At 38.9% G+C, this 20,381-nt stretch overlaps 2 protein-coding genes across 3 annotated transcripts; both read right to left on the reverse strand.

Annotated features, from left to right (window-relative positions):
• Positions 1-4,293: 4,293 nt before the first annotated feature.
• Positions 4,294-8,307, reverse strand: LOC143922256 (uncharacterized). Its single transcript, XM_077445480.1, has 3 exons — positions 8,222-8,307; positions 4,511-4,882; positions 4,294-4,459 (listed from the first exon to the last, which is right to left on the reverse strand). Exons 1-3 carry the CDS (start codon positions 8,305-8,307, stop codon positions 4,294-4,296), a joined length of 624 nt encoding a protein of 207 aa, XP_077301606.1.
• Positions 8,308-15,224: 6,917 nt separating this feature from the next.
• Positions 15,225-18,436, reverse strand: meigo (Solute carrier family 35 member B1 homolog meigo). 2 transcript variants are annotated; one of them, XM_077445751.1, is made up of 7 exons: positions 18,204-18,436; positions 17,780-17,902; positions 16,932-17,165; positions 16,156-16,217; positions 15,936-16,083; positions 15,729-15,864; positions 15,225-15,633 (listed from the first exon to the last, which is right to left on the reverse strand). In XM_077445751.1, exons 1-7 carry the CDS (start codon positions 18,381-18,383, stop codon positions 15,581-15,583), a joined length of 936 nt encoding a protein of 311 aa, XP_077301877.1. In that variant the 5' UTR covers positions 18,384-18,436; the 3' UTR covers positions 15,225-15,580. The 2 variants fall into 2 exon arrangements, with proteins under 2 accessions (XP_077301877.1, XP_077301876.1); XM_077445750.1 differs by having other exon boundaries at positions 15,255-15,633; positions 18,207-18,416.
• Between the last annotated feature and the right edge of the window lie 1,945 nt (positions 18,437-20,381).

The raw sequence follows: 20,381 nt of genomic DNA on the forward strand, positions 1-20,381 counted from the left end.
AAAAGTTCTACTTCCGGTTGTCGGATTTTGTTCAAAATTTTTTTATTACTTAACATCACTATCATTATTATACACAATAAATATCAAGAAGATTAAAATAATTTAAAAGGTCAAAATAAAATGATGAAATATTGTTTAAAAAAAAAATACTACTTCCGGTTTACGAATTCTGACCAAAACCTAATCAGCTCTAAGTTAGTACATAAAGAATATAAATATAAATTTTCAGCTTGATACGTTCAGGAGTATGGACAGAATAGCGGGCACAACATTTTTGACCTTTCCACGAGGAAAAAAATCCCACTTCCAGTTTATTAAATTCAGTGATTTTTTTTTATTGTCATAAAATCACATTGATACAATAATTAAACTTGATTTTTTTTTCTGAACAGCACACATGTTTAAGGGTCGAAAAAAACAGTGGAAGAAAAATCGAGCAAGAGTAAACTGCCACTTCCGGCTTGACGGATGCATACCAAACTTTATACATCAATTGGTATTAAGCTTAAACTTTTAGATATGAATTTTCAGTTCAATAAACCAAAAGATTTCTAAGAAAAACGAAAAAACCTCGATTCTCTAGAGTAAAAGTACTACTTCCGGTTCAGTTAAAAATATTCAAAAAATATTAGGGTATAAAATTTATAATTTATATTACATGTAAAAAAAATTCAGTCCGATTTGGTTAACGGTTTGGGAGATAATTGAATTAAGAAAATTAAAAAAAGGACACCTATAAGGGAAGGTACCATTTCAGGTCAACTTAAAAATTTACGTAGTTTCGATAAGAATTTCAGTAACCGATACTAAGTTTCAGATCGATAGGACTAACGGTGTTTTAAGAATCACCAAAATACACACACATTTTTTCTAGATCATGAAAACGTGTGATCAGAATCAGTGATCGATTCTGATTTCGAATCAATCAAAATCTCGAGTTCGAATTTTCGCATGATCACAAAACTTCATGTATTGTTTCTACGTACTTAGATAAAGTAAAAATGTGTGGGGTGAAATGGGTGAGAGCTACACAAAACAGAGACAAATCAGGCGTGTTTGAGGCTTTCACCCAGCAGCAAAAATAAATTCACATGTACATACATCATTTCAACCATCGTCGTCATTTGTTTATGGCTGTAAATGATAATACTGAGTTTATAAGCTATTGTTGCGTGGACGTGACGAGGGGGCTTCCAGAATCGGAGAGAAAGACGCAGGAGCTTGTAGAAGGTGTTTATTAGTGTGCTCTCCTCGGAATGGTTTCCAAACCGAGAGCGCCCCACATTTATACCCGTTGGGCACAACACACATACATATGTACATACACATGTAAACTATTGGTCGATGAGTGGGGCGATCCCATTGGCCGTTCCATACGGCTTATTCATTCGGCGAGGACATTTTGGCGCGAACGAGAGATCAGGTGATTAGCGCTGGTAAGCCATCGGTCCACGAGCGCCACCCACCTAATCTCTACGTTACACTATTATTCAAAACCAACTTTACTTGAAAAATATCATCAGCTTAAAAATGAAAGTGAAAAAAGTAGCTGTTATAACTGTTTAGCCTGTGAGTTATCGTGGAAAGAGGTGTATGGATAGCTAGCTGTCATCGCTTCAATCTTACACAATATTCCAATGTATTTTTTAATGATTTCGTTAATTATTAAACTCCTCTAACTTCATATCGGAGACATTTACTTACCGTTAGAATTTCAGTTACCGCTCAGTTTACTTACAGTTAAATTCCATTATGAAAATAATGATGAGCGCAGTCTACCAGAAAATAGGTAAAAATAATCTCTGATCACTTACGCGTTCAATTAGTTACAATTAGTTACAATTAGTTACAATTAGTTACAATTAGTTACAATTAGTTACAATTAGTTACAATTACAGTTACACTTAGTTATAAATACAGTAACGATTACAGATACATACAATTACAAGAACAAAACGGCTCCCTCCAATTTATTACAATTTCAAATCAGTTACACATCATTACAATTATACACACACACCCACACAATTCAGGATGATTCTTCTTCAGCGGGTGTGGCTCGATATTGAGCCAGGCAATCCAGATGTATAGCTCGTGCAGCGAAAGCTGGCACGTACCAATACAAGCACGTATATTGTGTCCGTGAAGATATGAATAAGATTTTTTGTATGTGTTTTCTAGGACAATCAGTTGGTCCCTTTCATACGCACCCACTTTCCGAGCATGACAGAAACAACAATTATCTTTTGTATTGTTCAAAGTGTGCACAGTCACCGATCAACCCCCACAAACTGACGTAATGCGTTCTTATATTGTTTGTAAATTGGTTAATTCAAGTTAGTTCATTATAATTAGTGGATATATGATAATAAATTTGTGGTGGCTAATAAACCGCCAACATCGCAACCTTCAATATCGGAGCCATCAACGAAACAACCTATATCTTCAGAGTCATATCTTCCTATATCTTCAGCCTATATCTTCAGAGTCAAACAACCTATATCTTCATCAGATCCAGCAGCATCCACATCTTCATCGACTGTGCGAGTTGTTTTAAGGACACCGGGCAAAAATCGTGTAAGGTTATCAAAAATAACTACAGTGGATAGTTTTGATCAAGAGGTCATCAGGCGAACTATCTACGATTTTCATCTAGTTCATAAGACATTTCCGACCCTACAAAAGTTATTAGAAGTTTTGAAAGATAGTTTAAAATTTAAAGGTGCAATTTCTTAGTTAAGAGTTATCGTTCGTAGGCTAGGTTTCAAATGGAGAAAGATGAAAAATAATAAACAAATACTTATTGAAAAAAGTGTAATTCGACTGAAGAGATCCATATATCTTTCCAAATTAGAAGAGTATAGATTGCAAGGCCGCCCTATAGTTTACACGGAGGAATCCTATATAAATAGCTCACATACATACGATGCCAAAATCATGGTCCGATGAAACTAGCAAAGGTTGCAGAGTACCGATATAAGGGTAATATGCTAATAATAGTTCACGCCTGTTCTGAAAAAGGATTTATTCCAAATGCGTTACTTATACATCCATCTAAAATTAAAACCGGAGATTATCATAATAATATGAACGCGATTAATTACCAAAAATGGATTAAAGAAAAGCTTGTTCCAAATTTACAACCCCAATCTGTAATTGTTATTGATAATGCGTCGTACCATAATGTCATGTCAGAACCTATGCCCACATCTAATTCGTACGTACGTACGTTCGTTTTACTTATAATTAAAAAAAAATGCTATTTATCATTTTATTCGTGGCACGTATTCAAATATTAAATAAATATGCCATCCAAATTATATCATAGATCTTAAAAACATTACACGATCGGTTGAAATAAAATATATAAATATTAGCGTGTTTCTTTCAACAGCCTGTATATGAAAAATGCATTTGTGTGAGTACTGTGTACGCGCCTTCTGTAGCTAATATACCTATACCACCATGCAACGTGTAGAGTTTCCAAATTCTTTCTTGGTGCGATATATACCACGTCACTGATGCGCTTCATGATCAGATACGGTCCCTCCCAGAAAGATTGGAGTTTTGGCGAAATTCCCACGTGTCTGGCCGGATTATATAGCCACACTCGTTCGCCTTCCTCGTATCGGGATTCCGATGCGCGAATGTCGTATCGCAATTTCATTCGGTCGTGCTGCATTTTCAAGTGGGTGCGAGCGAATCGATGGACTTCCGCCATTTGTTCGACTAGTTGTGTAGTGTACTGGTGTGGGTCCCTTGGTTCGTTGACAGGTGGGGGCCCTCCATACAAGAGGTCTGCTGGCATCGTGCTGTGCGGCTCTATACGCCATCAGAAAGTGTGGGACCAACTTGTCCCAGTCTTTCTGTCGGTTTGCCACGAATTTTGTTAAGTGAGCCAGTAGCGTCCGATTTAGCCGCTCCATACATATATGGGGTAGTCCTTCTTTTGCGGATCCCCATGAGTTGCAGTGCTTGCCGGAATAATTTCGATTCGAAATAACGCCCTTGGTCCGAGTGCAGTTCGTTAGGCACACCCAGTCATATGAAAACTTGGTTTACCAGCACGTCGGCAACCGTCTCTAATTCTTGATTAGGTATGGGGATCACCTCTGGCCACTTGGTAAAGTAGTCCATAGGGATTTCCTCGCTCTGTTGTTGGTAATGGTCCAAGGATATCGACCGCCATTCGTTCTAAGGGTGCCCCGTAAATGTACTGCCGTAGTGCTCCTCTGTTTTTCCGCTGTTGTCCATTATGGGCTGCGCATACCGCAAAATTTTCACACCAGCGAATTACGTTGATTCGACACGTCGGCCAATAGTATCGCTGGCGATGTTCTTTAGTGTTTTATTCACACCAAAATGTCCCCCCGTTGATGAGCTATGGAATTCCCGTAGAAGGTCCGTCGCGCGTTCTTTTGGTACGACCAATTGTCGTATTTGTCGACTTCCGGTTGTACTTTCCCAGTTACGGTACAGTTTGTCATCTTGTACCGCCAGAGAGACTCACTGGGCCCAGAGAACTTTTACTTCCGGCTCTTCTAAGGATACTGCTTCCCACGATGGTCGCTGTCCGGTTCGTTTACAATCAATAATTTTCTGAATGGTGGCATCGTTTATAACATCCGGCTGAATTCCCACCAGAGATATTTTAACACCGGTATCTTGGTCTTCAGCTTCTTGGTCCCGTTCTTCCAATCGCGAGCATTTCGGGAAATCTATTCTACATGGTCTTCGTGACAGCGCGTCCGCGTTTCCATGTTTCCTTCCAGGCCGATGGACTATATCTGGGTTGTACTGGCCCAGTATCTCCAACCATCGAGCAAGTTGTCCTTCCGGGTGCTTAAATCCGCTAAGCCATGTCAATGTAGAGTGATCGGTTCTTATTGTAAAACGTGTACCCGCCAAATAATGATGGAAGAAGGGCGAGTAATTCCTTTCGGGTCACGCAATAGTTTTTTTCCGCCTTATTCATTGCGCTACTGAAATATCCGATCACTCGTTCCTCCACTTCCTGACGTTGGGAACGATTTCTGACACTCTGATGTCCACTCGAATTTTCTGTCTTTTTCAGTTAGCCCATGCAGTGGTTTTGCGATCTTCGCAAAGTTTTGTACGAAGCGCCGGTAGTAAGTACACAATCCTACAAAGCTTCGTACTTGGGTCTTTATGCGTGGAACGTCCCAATTCTTCACAGCCTGTATTTTCTTTGGGTCGGTTGTAATTCCCTCTGGTGATACTCGGTGTCCCAGGAAGTCAACCTCTCGATTTAACAATTGACACTTTTCGGCGTTCAGTTTCAGTCCAGCAGCCTGCATTCGTTGTAGAACTTGTTCCAGCTGTTCCAAATGTTCCTCAAAGGTGTGGCTAAGTATGATTATATTGCTGTCGGTTCCCTCATCACTGAGGATCGTGACTATGATGTGCGGTCAACCAGCTGCCTCCATTCAGTTCTAAATTCGGCCAGGCGAAGACTTGCTACCGTGGAAACGCCCGTCGCTGCAGATACTTGGTCAGTCCAGCGTGCGGGGGATCTGCCTCTGGCTCTTCTGCCTTCGACGCTACCAACCACAAGCAACCGCTCCAGGCTCTCCTCACCTCTTCGTGCAATGTGGCCGAAGAACTGCAATATACGTTTCAGGCATATTGTTGACAGTCTATCCTTGATTTTCAATTCTTCAAGAATAGACACATTCGTGCGTTTGTCGGTCCAAGGCACGCGCAGTAGCCGTCTCCAGGACCACATCTCGAAGGCACATTCTCCGTCTATCCGCCGCCTTCATGGTCCACGTCTCGACACCATAAAGGCAGACAGAAAAAACGAGACTCTTCACGAGACGGATTTTGACAGCAGTTGTAATGGCTCTATTCTTCCAAATCTTCGTTAGTTGTGACATTGCCGATTTTGCTAATGTAATCCGGCGCCGTATTTCCAATTCGCTGCCGCCGTTGTTAGATATGAGTGACCCCAGATAGACAAAATTATCAACCACATCTATACCGTTTAAAGCTGAGTTGTTGTTTTGCAGCTGTTGGTGACGGTCAATTATCATAATTTTTGTTTTGGGGCGGTTTATCTGGAGGCCAAGCACATTACTTTCTGTCTCAACACGACGGATCAGTTCGGCCATTTCTTCATGATTATTAGCTATGAGCGTTGTGTCATCCGCATACCGAAGATTGGATAGTTTTTTTCCACCAATGGACACTCCACCCTTCCAACCATCCAGTGCTCTACGCATTATATACTCTCCATATATATTAAATAGGTCTGGAGATAATATACACCCTTGCCTTACTCCACGTTGTACTCGAAAATTTGTCGAGTTTAGCGAATTGATTCGAACTACTGAATTGTTATCATTATACAAGTTATATATTATTTTTACAAGATGCATGGGGACTCCCATGTCCAGTAGAACTTTCCACAGATAGTCCCAGTTCACAAAGTCAAAAGCTTTTTTATAGTCTATAAAACAAAGAACGGCTGGAGTTTGAAACTCCCGACATTTTTCAATGAGTTGACGTATATTCAGTATTTGTTCCCTCGTCCCTTTGCCTTTTACAAACCCTGCTTGTTCGTTCGGTATTTGCCATCCAAGGTAACTGCTCAAACGATCTTTAATTATATACAGCAATACTTTACTAGAGTGCGATATTAAGGCTAAGGTCCTGTAATTCTCGCATTTTTTTGTAGATCCTTTCTTGTGTAAGGGAATGAATATTGAATTGACCCAATCTTTCGGCCATACTCCGTTTACCCAGATCTTGTTGCACATATTACATAGCGCCTTTATCGCAGTTTCACCAAGCTCTTTCAGAAGTTCAGCTTGTATACCATCGCTGCCAGGAGACTTTTTACATTTCAGTTTCTTTATGGCATTTACAACTTCAGATGTCAAGATGTCAGGCTCCCTGACATCATCAATTAGGGAAACAATTGAGGTCGACGAACTACCACTGTACAATTCCGAACAGTATTCTTTCCATCGGTTGAGTATCACATCAATATCTGTAAGCGTGTTTCCAAATTGATCATCTATTGTCCAAGTTTTGGGTGAAAATTTTTGAGTGACGATTTTTACTTTGTGAAAAATATCCCTTGCCTGATTCTTTAATGCGTGTTTTTCTATCTCCTCACATATGTCATTTATATATTTGGCTTTATCCCGCCTACAACTCCTTTGAATATCTTTATGTAATATTGCACCTTTCAAGATATTAACCTTTCAAGATATTCTGTCGATGTTATGCCAGTTTGTTTAAGTCTTTTACGTTCTTTTATCTTAACCCAAGTTGAATCAGAGATAAAAGACTTACGATGTTCATTTTGCGGTGTTTGATGTTTTCTGGCATACCGAATAATGAGATCTTTAAAAATTTTCCAAGACTCTTCTACATCTACATTAGGATTTATTTGGAATTCTGCATCTTTTTCTCTGATTACATTGCCAAAATTAATTACATCATCATTGGTGAGTTTAATTGCCTTATTTTGATGTCTTTTAATCATTTTCAATTTCAGTCGAAATTTAGCAACAAGTAAGTTATGGTCCGATCCGCAATCTGCACCTGGATATGTTTTGACGTTATGTATCGATGATTTCCATCTAGAATTTATTAATACATAATCGATTTGGTTGCGGTGACGATCCCCAGGAGATATCCAAGTGTATAATCGCCTAGGATGATGTTGAAACCAAGTATTCATAATGGACATTTTATTTTCAATGCAGAAACTTATAAGTTTCTCTCCTCTCTCATTTTGAATACCCAATCCATATTTACCTACTATGTTATCAATGTTGCTATTATTACCGACTTTGGCATTAAAATCACCAAGAATGATGGTCATTTCTTTGTTTGAGATATTTGACAATGTATCGAGTAGTGAAGCATAGAACGCATTTATTTTAATATCTTCGGCATCTGCAGTAGGAGCATATATTTGAAGGATGTTGAGTTTATACGGATGCGTGTTGAGTTTTAAGTGTATAAGTCTGTCGCTTATGGGGTTGTAGCCAATTAGTGCACTGGTTAATTTAGATGCTAAGATCACCGCGACACCGCTATGTGACGAATCTTGGTTACCAGAAAAATATATCGTATTTCCATTTGAAGTTTTATAATGGGCGTTGTTCTTCCAGTGCGTTTCCGAGATTCCGAGTATATCTAGCCCATGACTGTACATCTCTTAAGTATGATTATGTCGTCCAAATACACCAATACATGATCCTGCATGTCTCCGACAACTTTCTCCATCAGCCGTACAAACGTTGCCGGTGCATTACACAATCCAAACGGCATGACTTTGAATTGGAACAGGCCAAATTCCGTGGCAAACGCTGTCTTTTCACGGCATGGGCGCCCGCAGGGGGGAGCAAGAGGGGGCACTTGCCCCCCCCCCCCCTGGATTGATTTAAAATAGTCAAATAATGTTACTTTTATTTTAAAGCACTTCGTGTTAGCATAAGTAAAGTGTGGAGAGACAGAACGTTAACTCCTGTCTGTAAAAAACGGAAAACGGATGCTGTTGCTTGTTCATCTGCAGCAGCAACGCTATCACCAGAACCAGACCCTGAAAAGCTTGAAAGTGGAGATACTAGATTAACCTATGACATTGGACTCTATGTAAAATCTATTACGAAGATTCCTATCGATCTTAAGCTTAAGTATCGTTTGCTAACTGATCCATACAAGCCTCACCCGTCATATGATGTTGAAGGCGACATGTCAAGAAGTGAAAAATGTTTTTTCAGGGAATCTTGGCTAACCCAGTATACTCCATGGTTTCACCTAATAAATAATTCACCTAGGTTAAAAGGTGCTTTTTGAATTTTCTGTGTTTTATTTCCGCAACCAGTTCAAAGAGGAATTCAACGTGCCTTCATTACTACTCCTTGTACAAAGTACAATGATTTTAATGAATGTGCCAGAAACCATACCAGCTCAGCATGGCATCGTGGGTCTCTCAACAAGATGCTGAACACTTCGCGTCAACCATTAGAGACCCAAATAAGGATATTATTTGTCAGATAGATAATTCTGTAAAACGAACTATTGAAGAAAACAGAAAGAAACTGTATCCTATTATTTCAACAATCTTATTTTGCGGAACAAATGATTTGGCAATTCGTGGGAAAGATAGCACCAAAGGAAATGTTGAACAACTTTATGCGTATCGAATTGAGGGAGGAGACAGTATTTTAAAAAACCATTTTGATACAGCTGCTGGAAATGCACGTTACACATCACACCGAACGCAGAATGATTTGAACAATTTGTCTGAACAAGCTCTGCGAGAAGACTGTCCGTTCGTTCACCATACAAATACGCCACAGTAAATTAAAACTACATTAAAACATTACTAAAAATATGTTGCCCCCCAGAGGCGTGAAGATCCATCTTTCTTCTTCACCATCACAATAGGAGATGCCAATGGACCGGAACCTGATTCTATGATAACTCGTCGTAGAAGATCATCAATCAGCTGCCTGACTTCTCGCTTTCTGGCTAATGGTGTCCTCCTCGGTGCTTGCTTGATTGGTTTGGCGTATCCCACATCGATGGAATGTACAGCTTTCGCAGTACGGCCGTGATCGTCCTCGTTCTGAGCAAATGCCACTACATTCCTTTGTAACACTTTATGTACTTGCTGCTGTTGTTCACACGATAAACATTCCGCCAAAGTTTGCTCTAGCTTTGTGATTGTCAAGTTTTCCACTGATGCGTTCACTCTTCGTAGTTTAACTTCCACTCCAGACTCAGCCAACGATATGATAACTCCGATTTTCCGCATGAAGTCCACTCCTAGCCCTTTCAGGAGTACGACCGTACGGGTACGGGAAAAGTAAAATGACCCCGCCAGAGTATGGCCGTACCCGTACGGTTTGACACGTTCAATCACTCAAAATACTCTACCTCTCTCATTGTTCGACATATTTGCATCTCGTTTTTTTTAAGTGTTGCTGAGGTTTCTCTTTCACTCTTGTATATATATAAATTTTTGTATTCGAATAAAGAAACCAAATTTGACGAGGCGTGAAAACCAGTTAAATTTTTATGACTGAACATGATGACAATTTTTTTTCTAAAGTAATATTTTCCACATGTAAAAACTATAAAATATGTTCCGAACGAATAACATTGAAACTTCTGACTAAATTTAGTTCATTTGACCCTCATAAAAATAATTTAGCGTAAAATTATAGATTTATTTTCGAGAGAATTTGTTCTGGGATGCAAGGCAAAGCCGCCGCCGGGCAATAAATCAATCATATAATCGAGCGAAATATGTCAACTTTAAAACTTCCCACAAAATAAGAGTGTTCGCTCGGATTTTTCAAGTCAGTTGATTCCGAAAAAAAAACTCACTCCTGAGACGTTTCTGGTGTTCAAATTAACTCACTACTCAAAAGACTAGCAGGACTTCGTCATGGATATCGGCCACGGCGAAATTCCACTTATTATTATTCCAATTATTTTGCTCATGAACTTGATCTTGACCTCGATCCATTTTACGATGTGTAGGTAAGAAGGAGACTTTGACGCCTGTCTCGCTCCCCTCCTTTTGTCGTTCAGCACTTTATACCGGTTCCTGGGAAGTTGTTGATATAGTTCTAAATTTAGAACAGAAATCTCTGCACCGGTGTCGACAACCATTTGACATGGTATGTCACCAATCGCTCCGTCGATTTTCGGTGACCCTTTTGAATTAAACGAGTACAGCACGGGTATTGTGTTGGGCGTGGTGATCATCGTATCCCGTTCTTGGATGATCACTGCTCGTAGACCGCCTCAGCGACTTTCACGACTTCCGGAAGACTCGTGCTTGGGCTTAGTCTAGCCACCGCTGCTTTGACTCCTGAATGCATGATGCTGTTTATGAACATGCAAACGATCACGCGTTCGAGAGCTTCGGTCGCGACGACACCCGCGAAACTCTTCCCCTCGTTCTGGATCCTATTTTCTTCCGCTGGGCCTCTCGAAGTGTTGTTGATATACGGACGTCCGATTGCCGTAGCGTGTTGTGAGTTTCTCCATTAGTAGCTGGTAGTCGTCCTGCGTATCCTGTGGAAGCCGGCAGACGTATCCTGTGGAAGCCACACATTGCTGCACACAGCCTCTTCGACAGATTTCGTGCTCCCTGAAGTCGAGCTGTGAATCGGAATCTCGCCAGAAATCTCCCAGGAACCTGACCCATCGTATGTCGGGAATTCCCGGTATACTGTGTCACGGTCAAATTCATTGACCGATTCGTGAGTGATATGCTGATAATCGCATTTTAACCGATTCGTCTTTTGCTGGAGCTTCTTTCTGCGCCGCTCGTAGTGTCGCCATTTCCTTTTCCATGGCACGAATTCGGTCCTCCAGTTCTCGGGTTTGACTTCGTAGTGGCGTTGCATCGATATCCGACGGTTGCTGCATCCTCGTTGCTCTGCGCATTTTCAGTTCTGCTGGTTGTCCGTCAATGTAAGCTCGCTGGGTGAACCTCTCTCGCCTTTGAATGCCGTCAAGTGCAATGCACGGCACATGGCATTCTGTCCATGGCACGAAGTAGCTCAGCTTTCGTCAGATCTCTTCGGTCGCCGACGATTTATATTTCTTCGTTGCTCTGCTCATCTCCGATTCCACTTGACTGACACCAATGTTGCGTGGACGTGAAGAGGGAGCTTCCAGAAGCGGAGAGAAATGCGCATGAGCGTTGTAGAAGGTGTTTATTCGTATGCTCTCCTCGGCGCTCCAGGTCGGAATGGTTTCCAGACAAAGAGCGCCCCATATTTATAGCCGTTGGGCACAACACACATACATACATACCAGTGGCGGTTCGTGATAATTTTTAGTGGCGGGGCTGCACTGAAAAGATGTCTAAAACATGTCACCATAATTGTTCTATCATGTCATAACAGGACAAAAGTTTTCGTTATGCTTATCGATTTCCCGCCGATAAGTTTCGCTTAAATGGGTTTTTATGTTAGCCGATCCCAAAATCGTGGATTACACACATTTTTTAAGTTTTCGACACTTCCCTCGTGTTTTTTTAATTTTATCGTTTAAATGTTTTAAGTCAATAACTCCTGTTTTCGTCCAAGATGCTTCGCCTGGCGACTCGCCTCCAAACAAAAGACACGGATAACAAAATAACGCGTTTTTTTCTGTACATCTCGTTAACCAATTGTATTTTTTATAAATGTTTGGATTAAATTTTCGCGAGTAACTAAAGGATCTACTAGTTGCAGGCTGTGAAATAATTAAATTGGGCGTGAGGCAGCCTAATGCTTTTATAGCGACTTTTTCGGTAAGTTCTAGTCGCGAAAAGTGCAAATTTTGTAAATATTTTACTTAATTATTTTTTCTTCCATTTTTAAAAGAATGTTAACAAATCTTTATATATTTAAATAAAAATTACGAGAAAAAATTAAACAGATTTGAAAAAAGTTTGCTGTTATCGAAATGAAAACGACTCACCGAAGATTTGATGAGGGCTCGTACACAACCAATTAAGAGTAACGAAAACGAATAAAGCTGTGTCGTGCGATTCAACTAATCAAATGTAAGATCAAGCGCGCGAAATCTTACACAAACTGACAGATGAATGTCGTTTAACAGGCGAAGGCTGCCGACCATCCAGCCCAAAACGGCAGAGTGTGTGAAAGAGAAAGAGCTATCTGCAGTTGCAAATAGCTCTTTCTCTTTCTCGTTCCGAGACTCCGGGCTGCGTGGAGTTCAGGGCGGCGCTGTAAAACTTTACAGCCAGTACAGCAACATTTTAATTCATCTGTCACCATACAAGTTAGTGGGGTCTTCGAAACGGTCAACATTACTTACAATATCACCCTTTTGGATATGGGTGATATTGTAAGTAATATTTACTCTGTCGAAGGCCCCAATAGTTCGTCCATCCAACTAATAAAAAAAATATCATTGATAAATAAAATATTAAATTTATTATTAAACATATATTTTAGAATTTTATAGGAGGGGCTGCAGCCCGGCAGCCCATTAGGACGAGCCGCCACTGATACATACACATGTAAACTATTGGTCGATGAGTGGGGTGATCCCATTGGTCGTTACATACGGCTTATTCATTCGTCGAGGACATTTTGGCACGAACGAGAGATCAGGTGATTAGCGCTCGTAAGCCATCGGTCCACGAGCGCCACGCACCTAATCTCTACGTTACACTATTATTCAAAACCAACTTAACTTGAAAAATATCATCAGCTTAAAAATGAAAGTGAAAAAAGTGGCTGTTATAACTGTTTAAACTGTGAGTTATCGTGGAAAGAGGTGTATTGATAGCTAGCTGTCATCGCTTCAATCTTACACAATATTCCAATGTAATTTTTAATGATTTCGTTAATTATTAAACTCCTCTAGCTTCATATCGGAGACATTTACTTACCGTTAGAATTTCAGTTACCGCTCAGTTTACTTACAGCTAAATTCAATTATGAAAATAATGATGAGCGCAGTCTACCAGAGAAATAGGTTAAAATAATCTCTGATCACTTACGCTCACTGAGGTGAAAAATATCACATTAAGGCGCAGCAGCAACGATTTCATTGAGAAATTGAATAGCTCTTGTAATAGGAGCCATTCGATAAAGACTTTGCGAGCAGAAGGTACAAACATCAAGGCATCTTCAACATCCGGTTAGGCATGTACCCGGATATGTATTCCCACGACACCTAGTCCCATGGTATCGGTCATTTCTGCGAAGGGACCAATAGCGGCCACTTCAGTGGCCATTGTTTAGCCTACATGCACTTAGAGTCTAGAGATAGCCCTTGAAACCAATTATAACGGTCACACAGCCTCTGGGATGCTACTCGGCCTAATCCGATTGCAGCTACTCGGCGGTGTACGTAACAGTATTATTAACCACATAAGAGGGCTGTACACCTGAAACCTTAATTTTGTTACCGTTCCTTTCTTCGATATATATATTGAGTGTATGTATATATTGAGTGAATGCGACAATATATATATCAATATATATATTGAGTGAATGCGACAGTTGCGCTTCGACCAGATAAAACGTATTTTAAATTGACAAAATCGAGGTTTCGTATTCTACTATTTTCTCCTCCAAAACTGGACCAATTTTTAAAAAAATATCATCATCGGTATGAGAAAGATACTTTCTGTGCATCTATCGGCGTATTTTTTTTTTAAATCGACCGTTAAATAAGCACGCTGGACTCGTTTCGTGGGTGTAAAAAAGAGGCGATTTTATAGATGTTTGGCGGCTCCCTAGCTCATATAAAAAATAATTAATCAAAAAAATAAAACGATAGATGCACCCCAATGGTGGATATCCATAGCATATTAAAAAATAATTTCTCTAGTGCCATAATTGAGGAAGGGAGAAGTATAGTACGTTTGACTACATGCCATCTCGCTTGCCCTAACATAACAGTCCGACCGCTGTACTCTGTGAGGTGGATTATATGCCATCTCGCTTGCCCCAACATATTACGCGATACAACCATATATACAACGAAAGCATTTAAATTGCAATTACCGCTTTAGTTAGTACGTTTAGATTAAAAAAAAATATTGAGATAGAAAACCAATCCTTATAAACGTGGTGAAATAAAAAATTTGCCAAATAAATGAAAAATAGCACGGAAAAAAAATATATTTTTGACTTTTAAAATTCGCTAGACAATTAATTAGCAGTATTTTAAAGCAATGAAATATAACAATTAATAGCAAAAATATCTGACTATTGATTCCAATACTCACTTTGAGCGTAACAATCCTAAATTTTGAGTTTAAGACCGCAAAAGCCAAAAAACTGTAAAAATCGCGGATTTTTTTAAACGCTCATATCTCGTAAACGATCACCCACCAACAAAAATCAATATCATATTCGAATTCAGTGGGTCAAACTTAGTAAAGATTGGTTAGTCTCCGCTCTGGTAACTCAAAAACGTGATTTTTTGTTGCTCAGTGTTATTAGTCGCATTGCGATCGCCCAAGACAATTTTTGCCATGAAAATCGCGAATACGGAATATTTGGCACTCGAGTTCTCAGTAGTATGATGGACTTTTCAGCTGCCAGATGTTCCGTTATAGAGATTTTAGTGACTTTTGGGCGGGCGCTCTGTGACCAATAATCACTGAACCACTACGTACATATATAAAGTAAAAAGAAGTGTGCTGTACTACACAGCTACATGTACATATGTGTATGAGGGATTTAAATGAAAATCATTATACAAAAATATGCAAAGCTGTTTTTAGGCATATTTCTTTATTGATTTTAAAACAATAAAAATAGTTCAAGGATGATTATGAAACATGTACACCTGTGATAACATCAATGATACATTTACATTTCGTTGAAAACACGATTGAAAAACATAGTATTTATTAAGCAATTACGAAGGATAAATCATTTAGTTTTTAACAAAAGAAATAATAATTTATTTTTAAATATTTCTTAAAAATACTATATTTATAATAATAATTCAAGGTATTGTGCTTGAAGGCATTACGAATGTAGGATATATATTTTTTGTACATAAATAACAATTGGACTATAGATTTTTTAAGCGAATGCCATTGTTATGACCTCGTCGATGGCGTCTTCTTTCCATAGAACATGTCGAGGAACAGACCTGAAAAAATTTAAATTGAAAATTAAACACGTTGCACACGAATCGGCGAACGTTCTATACCTAAAATTGTATTTAAATGATAGCCGCAAACACACCTGAGAAAACAACGACGGCCCCTAGCCACTGCCTAGAACTCAAAGTATTGCCGAATATAAGCACAGATGCTAAAACGGTGAAAAATTTCCTAGTCGTCGTCACAACCGAACACGCCAACGGTCCGAATTGAGAAACCTAAAACGTCAAATCACAGATTAAAATACATCCATCACCAGTACATTACACCACAATAGCATTATAATTACAGCGAGGAAGATAAACAACTGCCCCAACGCTCCGGCCAATCCCAAAGTGATCAGATGCCATATAATTTCCGGGTGACGTATCACAAACAACACGAACACTTTCAATTCACCGCTTAATACGACCGCTGTACCCAAAATTAAGTTGGACCTGAAAGTTCAAAATAATGACAATAAGCACATTAAAAAAGATCGCATTTCAACCATTTATTTATAATATTACCAATAATTGGTATTCAGCATCATGTATTGCGCCGACGGTGAAGATTCAGCTCTCATCCGATCCTAAAATAGGAACGTAATAACAATACATAATACAAATCTATAAATAATAATACATTAGATACATTTTTACAAACAAATTTTTCACCATTACAAAAATACAACAAAAGTATTTCTAAGGAAACGTTCCGTCTAAATTACGCGCATGCAGCATATTTATTGATTGTTTTTATATGTACGTATTAAAATGTGATTTAAATGATTTTTTCTTATCTTATGATTGAAAGAAAATATATTTGAAAAAAAATTCACCTTCAGCACTTTGCTTTTGATGTTTTTTTGTATTAAAAATTGGTGGATTAAAACTTAAAAGGTTGATTCGAGATTTGTTGACTTTTTAGTTAGCCAGTGTCAATTATTATAAAAAAAAACCTCTTATTTGATCAAAACTTAATAAACTTTTTTTTTAATTCAACCAAAATTTGAAAAATTCAAGTTGACAGACAAAATATGTTAACAGAAGTCCAATAAAGGGAATGTCCTTATTTGGAAAGACGTCTAATTAAGTACAATTGATGATTATATCTGACTTTAACCTACTGTTCTCACATTTACTGACAAAAATCACTAAAATCCTGAAACAGAGCACGTTGGAAAGGAAACAATACATAAGAATGTCGCTTTAAAGGTTAGAAATTACGCAGCAACGTGTATCAGACGCTTTAAAATCGCAATATTGAATCATTTACGCAAGTTTTAAGTGGATTGGTATTTAACCTGAACGGCACCGGTCAACCCGTCCATGGTGAGCGAAAGCAGTAGAAGAATTTCTCCGACACCGAACTCGGTTGACTCGTTGGTAACCTTTTTGACTTGATCTTTGTACATGAACATTATGACGCCGATGACGATCATCAAAACGAACAAGTAACGTTTCAACGGATACTTCTTGTGGCCGATCAACACTCCAAGGATCATGACAGGTATCGGTTTTGCTGACTTTCCAACCACCTGAAAACAGAAGTCAGGATAAATATAATAATATTCGCTGATATGTGGAAAACATTTTGTATTTTATAAAACGAAACATTACCGAAGGCTTTCATACTAAACGTTTATTTATTTAGTACATTCAACATGTCATTATTAAGCGATTGGAAAAGACAGAAAATGGTAGTAAAGCGGGTTATAAAATTAAATTGATAATACGACTTGGAAACATAGCCAAAGTTGGACAGTACAAGTACTCGAATGTAAAAAGACTTAAAGATGACCACAAATTAGATGATGGAAGGTTAAGTGAATGAGTCTTGCTCGGAACAATGATGATTGGAAGCATGTTGGGGAAGCCTTCGTACAGTAAAGGATGGTCAATGCCTGAAAATAATTGTGTAAAGCCATTAATCTCTACAATCGTATATATGTATATATCTTGTCAAACATATGTTCCGTATTGCCTTCCAGAAACTTGAATACCATTCGTAGAACCAAACGAAAAATGGACAGGATAAGTGCAAAAGGTTAATCACAGTGGCTTTAAGCCAGATCAGATATAACAATTCGACATTAAAATAAAAAAGATCGCTTAAGAAACAATATATTATAACTGAATCAATGAAATAAACCTGTGTAGGATAGTTGACCCACTGAAGCGCCAGGTTCGAACAAACCATGGCCAGTAAATACGTCAACGCTGAGCTGATATAATAGAACGTTCGCGTATCCTCAGGTGGATTCTTCGAAGTCATCTGAAAATGATTAAAACGATAATTAAATTACTATGAAGAGAAAGTACACAATCGAATTTAATTTAAAAAAAAAACGGAAGGGATATGTGTGTGTGTGTGTGTAGGCAAGGTTTTTGCATCGAAAAGTATGGATTTCAAAAAATAAATTCATTGTTATTATTATTTTTATACATACGTATATATGTATATTATAATATATAACTTTTACCGGTGATTACGAATTTAATTCATGTATCAATTCCTCTCCAAAACCAACCGTTGAAATATGAACGGACATAACACTAGTTGAATATAGGCTCACCACCATAGCTTTGGCGAATATGTAATTGAAAATACACTGCACCAAGACAAAGCAGAGTGCGCAGGTAAACCGTTCGTCGCCGTACGTTCCTCTCGTGATGGACTCTTGCAGCATCCCGAAGTAGAAGTAACACAGGAAAATGCCAGCGGCATATGTTAAAAATTTCGTATTCATCAACATTTTGGACGAATATCGGCACACGATCACACCCAACAACCGCCACACGCCAACTGTCTGTCACACGTTGCCTTAATGCGGACGTAAGTCGACGTGTAACAGCCATGATCTTAAAATATGATTTTATGGGTTCGGTGATTACTGGTCACAAATTCCTCGTCACAAAGTCACTAAAATCTCTATAACGGAACATCTGGCAGCCGAAAAGTCCATCATATTAACGATAACTATCATAGTAATGAGAACTTCAGTGCCAAATATTGTGTATTCGTGATTTTCATGGCAAAAATTGTCTTTGTGACCAATGTGACGAATAGTCCAATTACCGATTTTATGACAATAGAAAAAATTAATTGATAAATTAAATCGTCTAAAATCGTCTGGGATAAAAGCTATTATTATTATTAAATTATATTTTTGTATTCACCTTTATTTTTTTTAAATGACTAGAAATAAAATTTTCATATTAGAGGTAAAATCTTGACGACGAGCCAACATCACGATATATATATTTATTTTACATATTTTTTACATACATATATACAAATATATCAGGAAGGCTTAACAGGTAAACTGCAAATGCGCCTTCCTGGTCCATATAATTTCACGACAACTACAAGACATCCCAGGTTGGCCCTTCTGTTCCCTTTGACCCCCACCACGGAACAAAGAACGAAAAAACGTATCCCTGTACGCCAGTAACTCTCCCAGCGAGAGAGTTGTATTCCCGCGTAAATACGTTTTGTCACAATATACATAGTACCGTTTACCATGCACCCTTTTTTTTTGGTCTTTCGACTTAAGATCTTTCGATTTTCGATCTTTGCCTCCCGATATTTGCTTTTTCGATCTGTAGGCGGGGGTAGGTAGTGTTGACCGTATCCTAGCCTAACGAAACACTGTTGTGTTTGTTTGAATAATTTATTTTTATTATATAGTTTGGTTATACAAGTGTATAAAAGATTATGTTGATGAAGCGGGTATGTTCTGGAAGTTCTCAAAGCGGCTGGATTCGGCTGTGTTCTGGAACGGTTCTTCCATGTTGGTTGTCGCAGGTTGAGTGAGTCTGGCTCTGTTGCTGGTCGACTCTTCTAGCTGACTGGTTGTTGGTGTAGCGTGGTCTGCTGCTGGTTGTTGACTGTCTGTTGAGCCCGCTGTGCGGGTTTATTTAGTAGTCCGCTGTATTCGGTTCATGTGCAAGGGATGCGAGGAATGCCGTTCGTTCTCTAGAAATATAGTACAACTCGTGCTATTATATCAAAACCAGCGATCTCATCATCGATCCTGTCCAAAAACGCATAAACTCAAGGGCAACGACCTTTCGACCATACCAGAAGAGAGAGTTCATCGCTCGATCGTAAAACAATAAAACCACACATGTTCTGGAAACAAAGAAAAAGCATTTATGTGTAGCGCATGAACCCATAAAATACGCGCCTCGAAAATAGGTCGACACGTGCTTCTTACACACGTGTCTTGGAAACAAAGAAAGCGCATGACCCCATTCTCATACGGACATCGTCCTGGCGCTGATCCCAAAGCTATCAAATGCACGTCTCGAGCACACGTGCCCGAAGAACAAAGGATATGCACGCGACACGCTTCAAGCCAGAAGGTATATAAAACAATACGCCAGCCCCAAACACCAGAGTAAATCTCTGGAGTTCAACCAGATCACATCTCCGAAGAAACCTCTTCGTACATACAATAACCATTGTACCAATTGAACAAAAATAAACGATCCTCTTTCAAACTCGACGGAATTTCCGTAGGCCGGGAAACGGTCGAAACCTTTCACCCGTCCTATAATTGGTGACCACCGACTACTAAATTGGTGATCACTAAAGTTCCATTTGATTTGTTAGGGTGGAACATTCTCGAATATGTGGCGTCGTTCCACTCGATTTAGTTTTTATCACCCTTTGTCCCAGTGAGTCAGAATGTTTGTTCAATGGGTTACAATGTAGTTGTTGTTTGTACAGCTGCACTTTAATGGATGCA

The sequence above is a fragment of the Arctopsyche grandis genome, chromosome 2 (genome assembly GCF_051622035.1).
Source record: "Arctopsyche grandis isolate Sample6627 chromosome 2, ASM5162203v2, whole genome shotgun sequence".
NCBI lineage: Eukaryota > Metazoa > Arthropoda > Insecta > Trichoptera > Hydropsychidae > Arctopsyche > Arctopsyche grandis.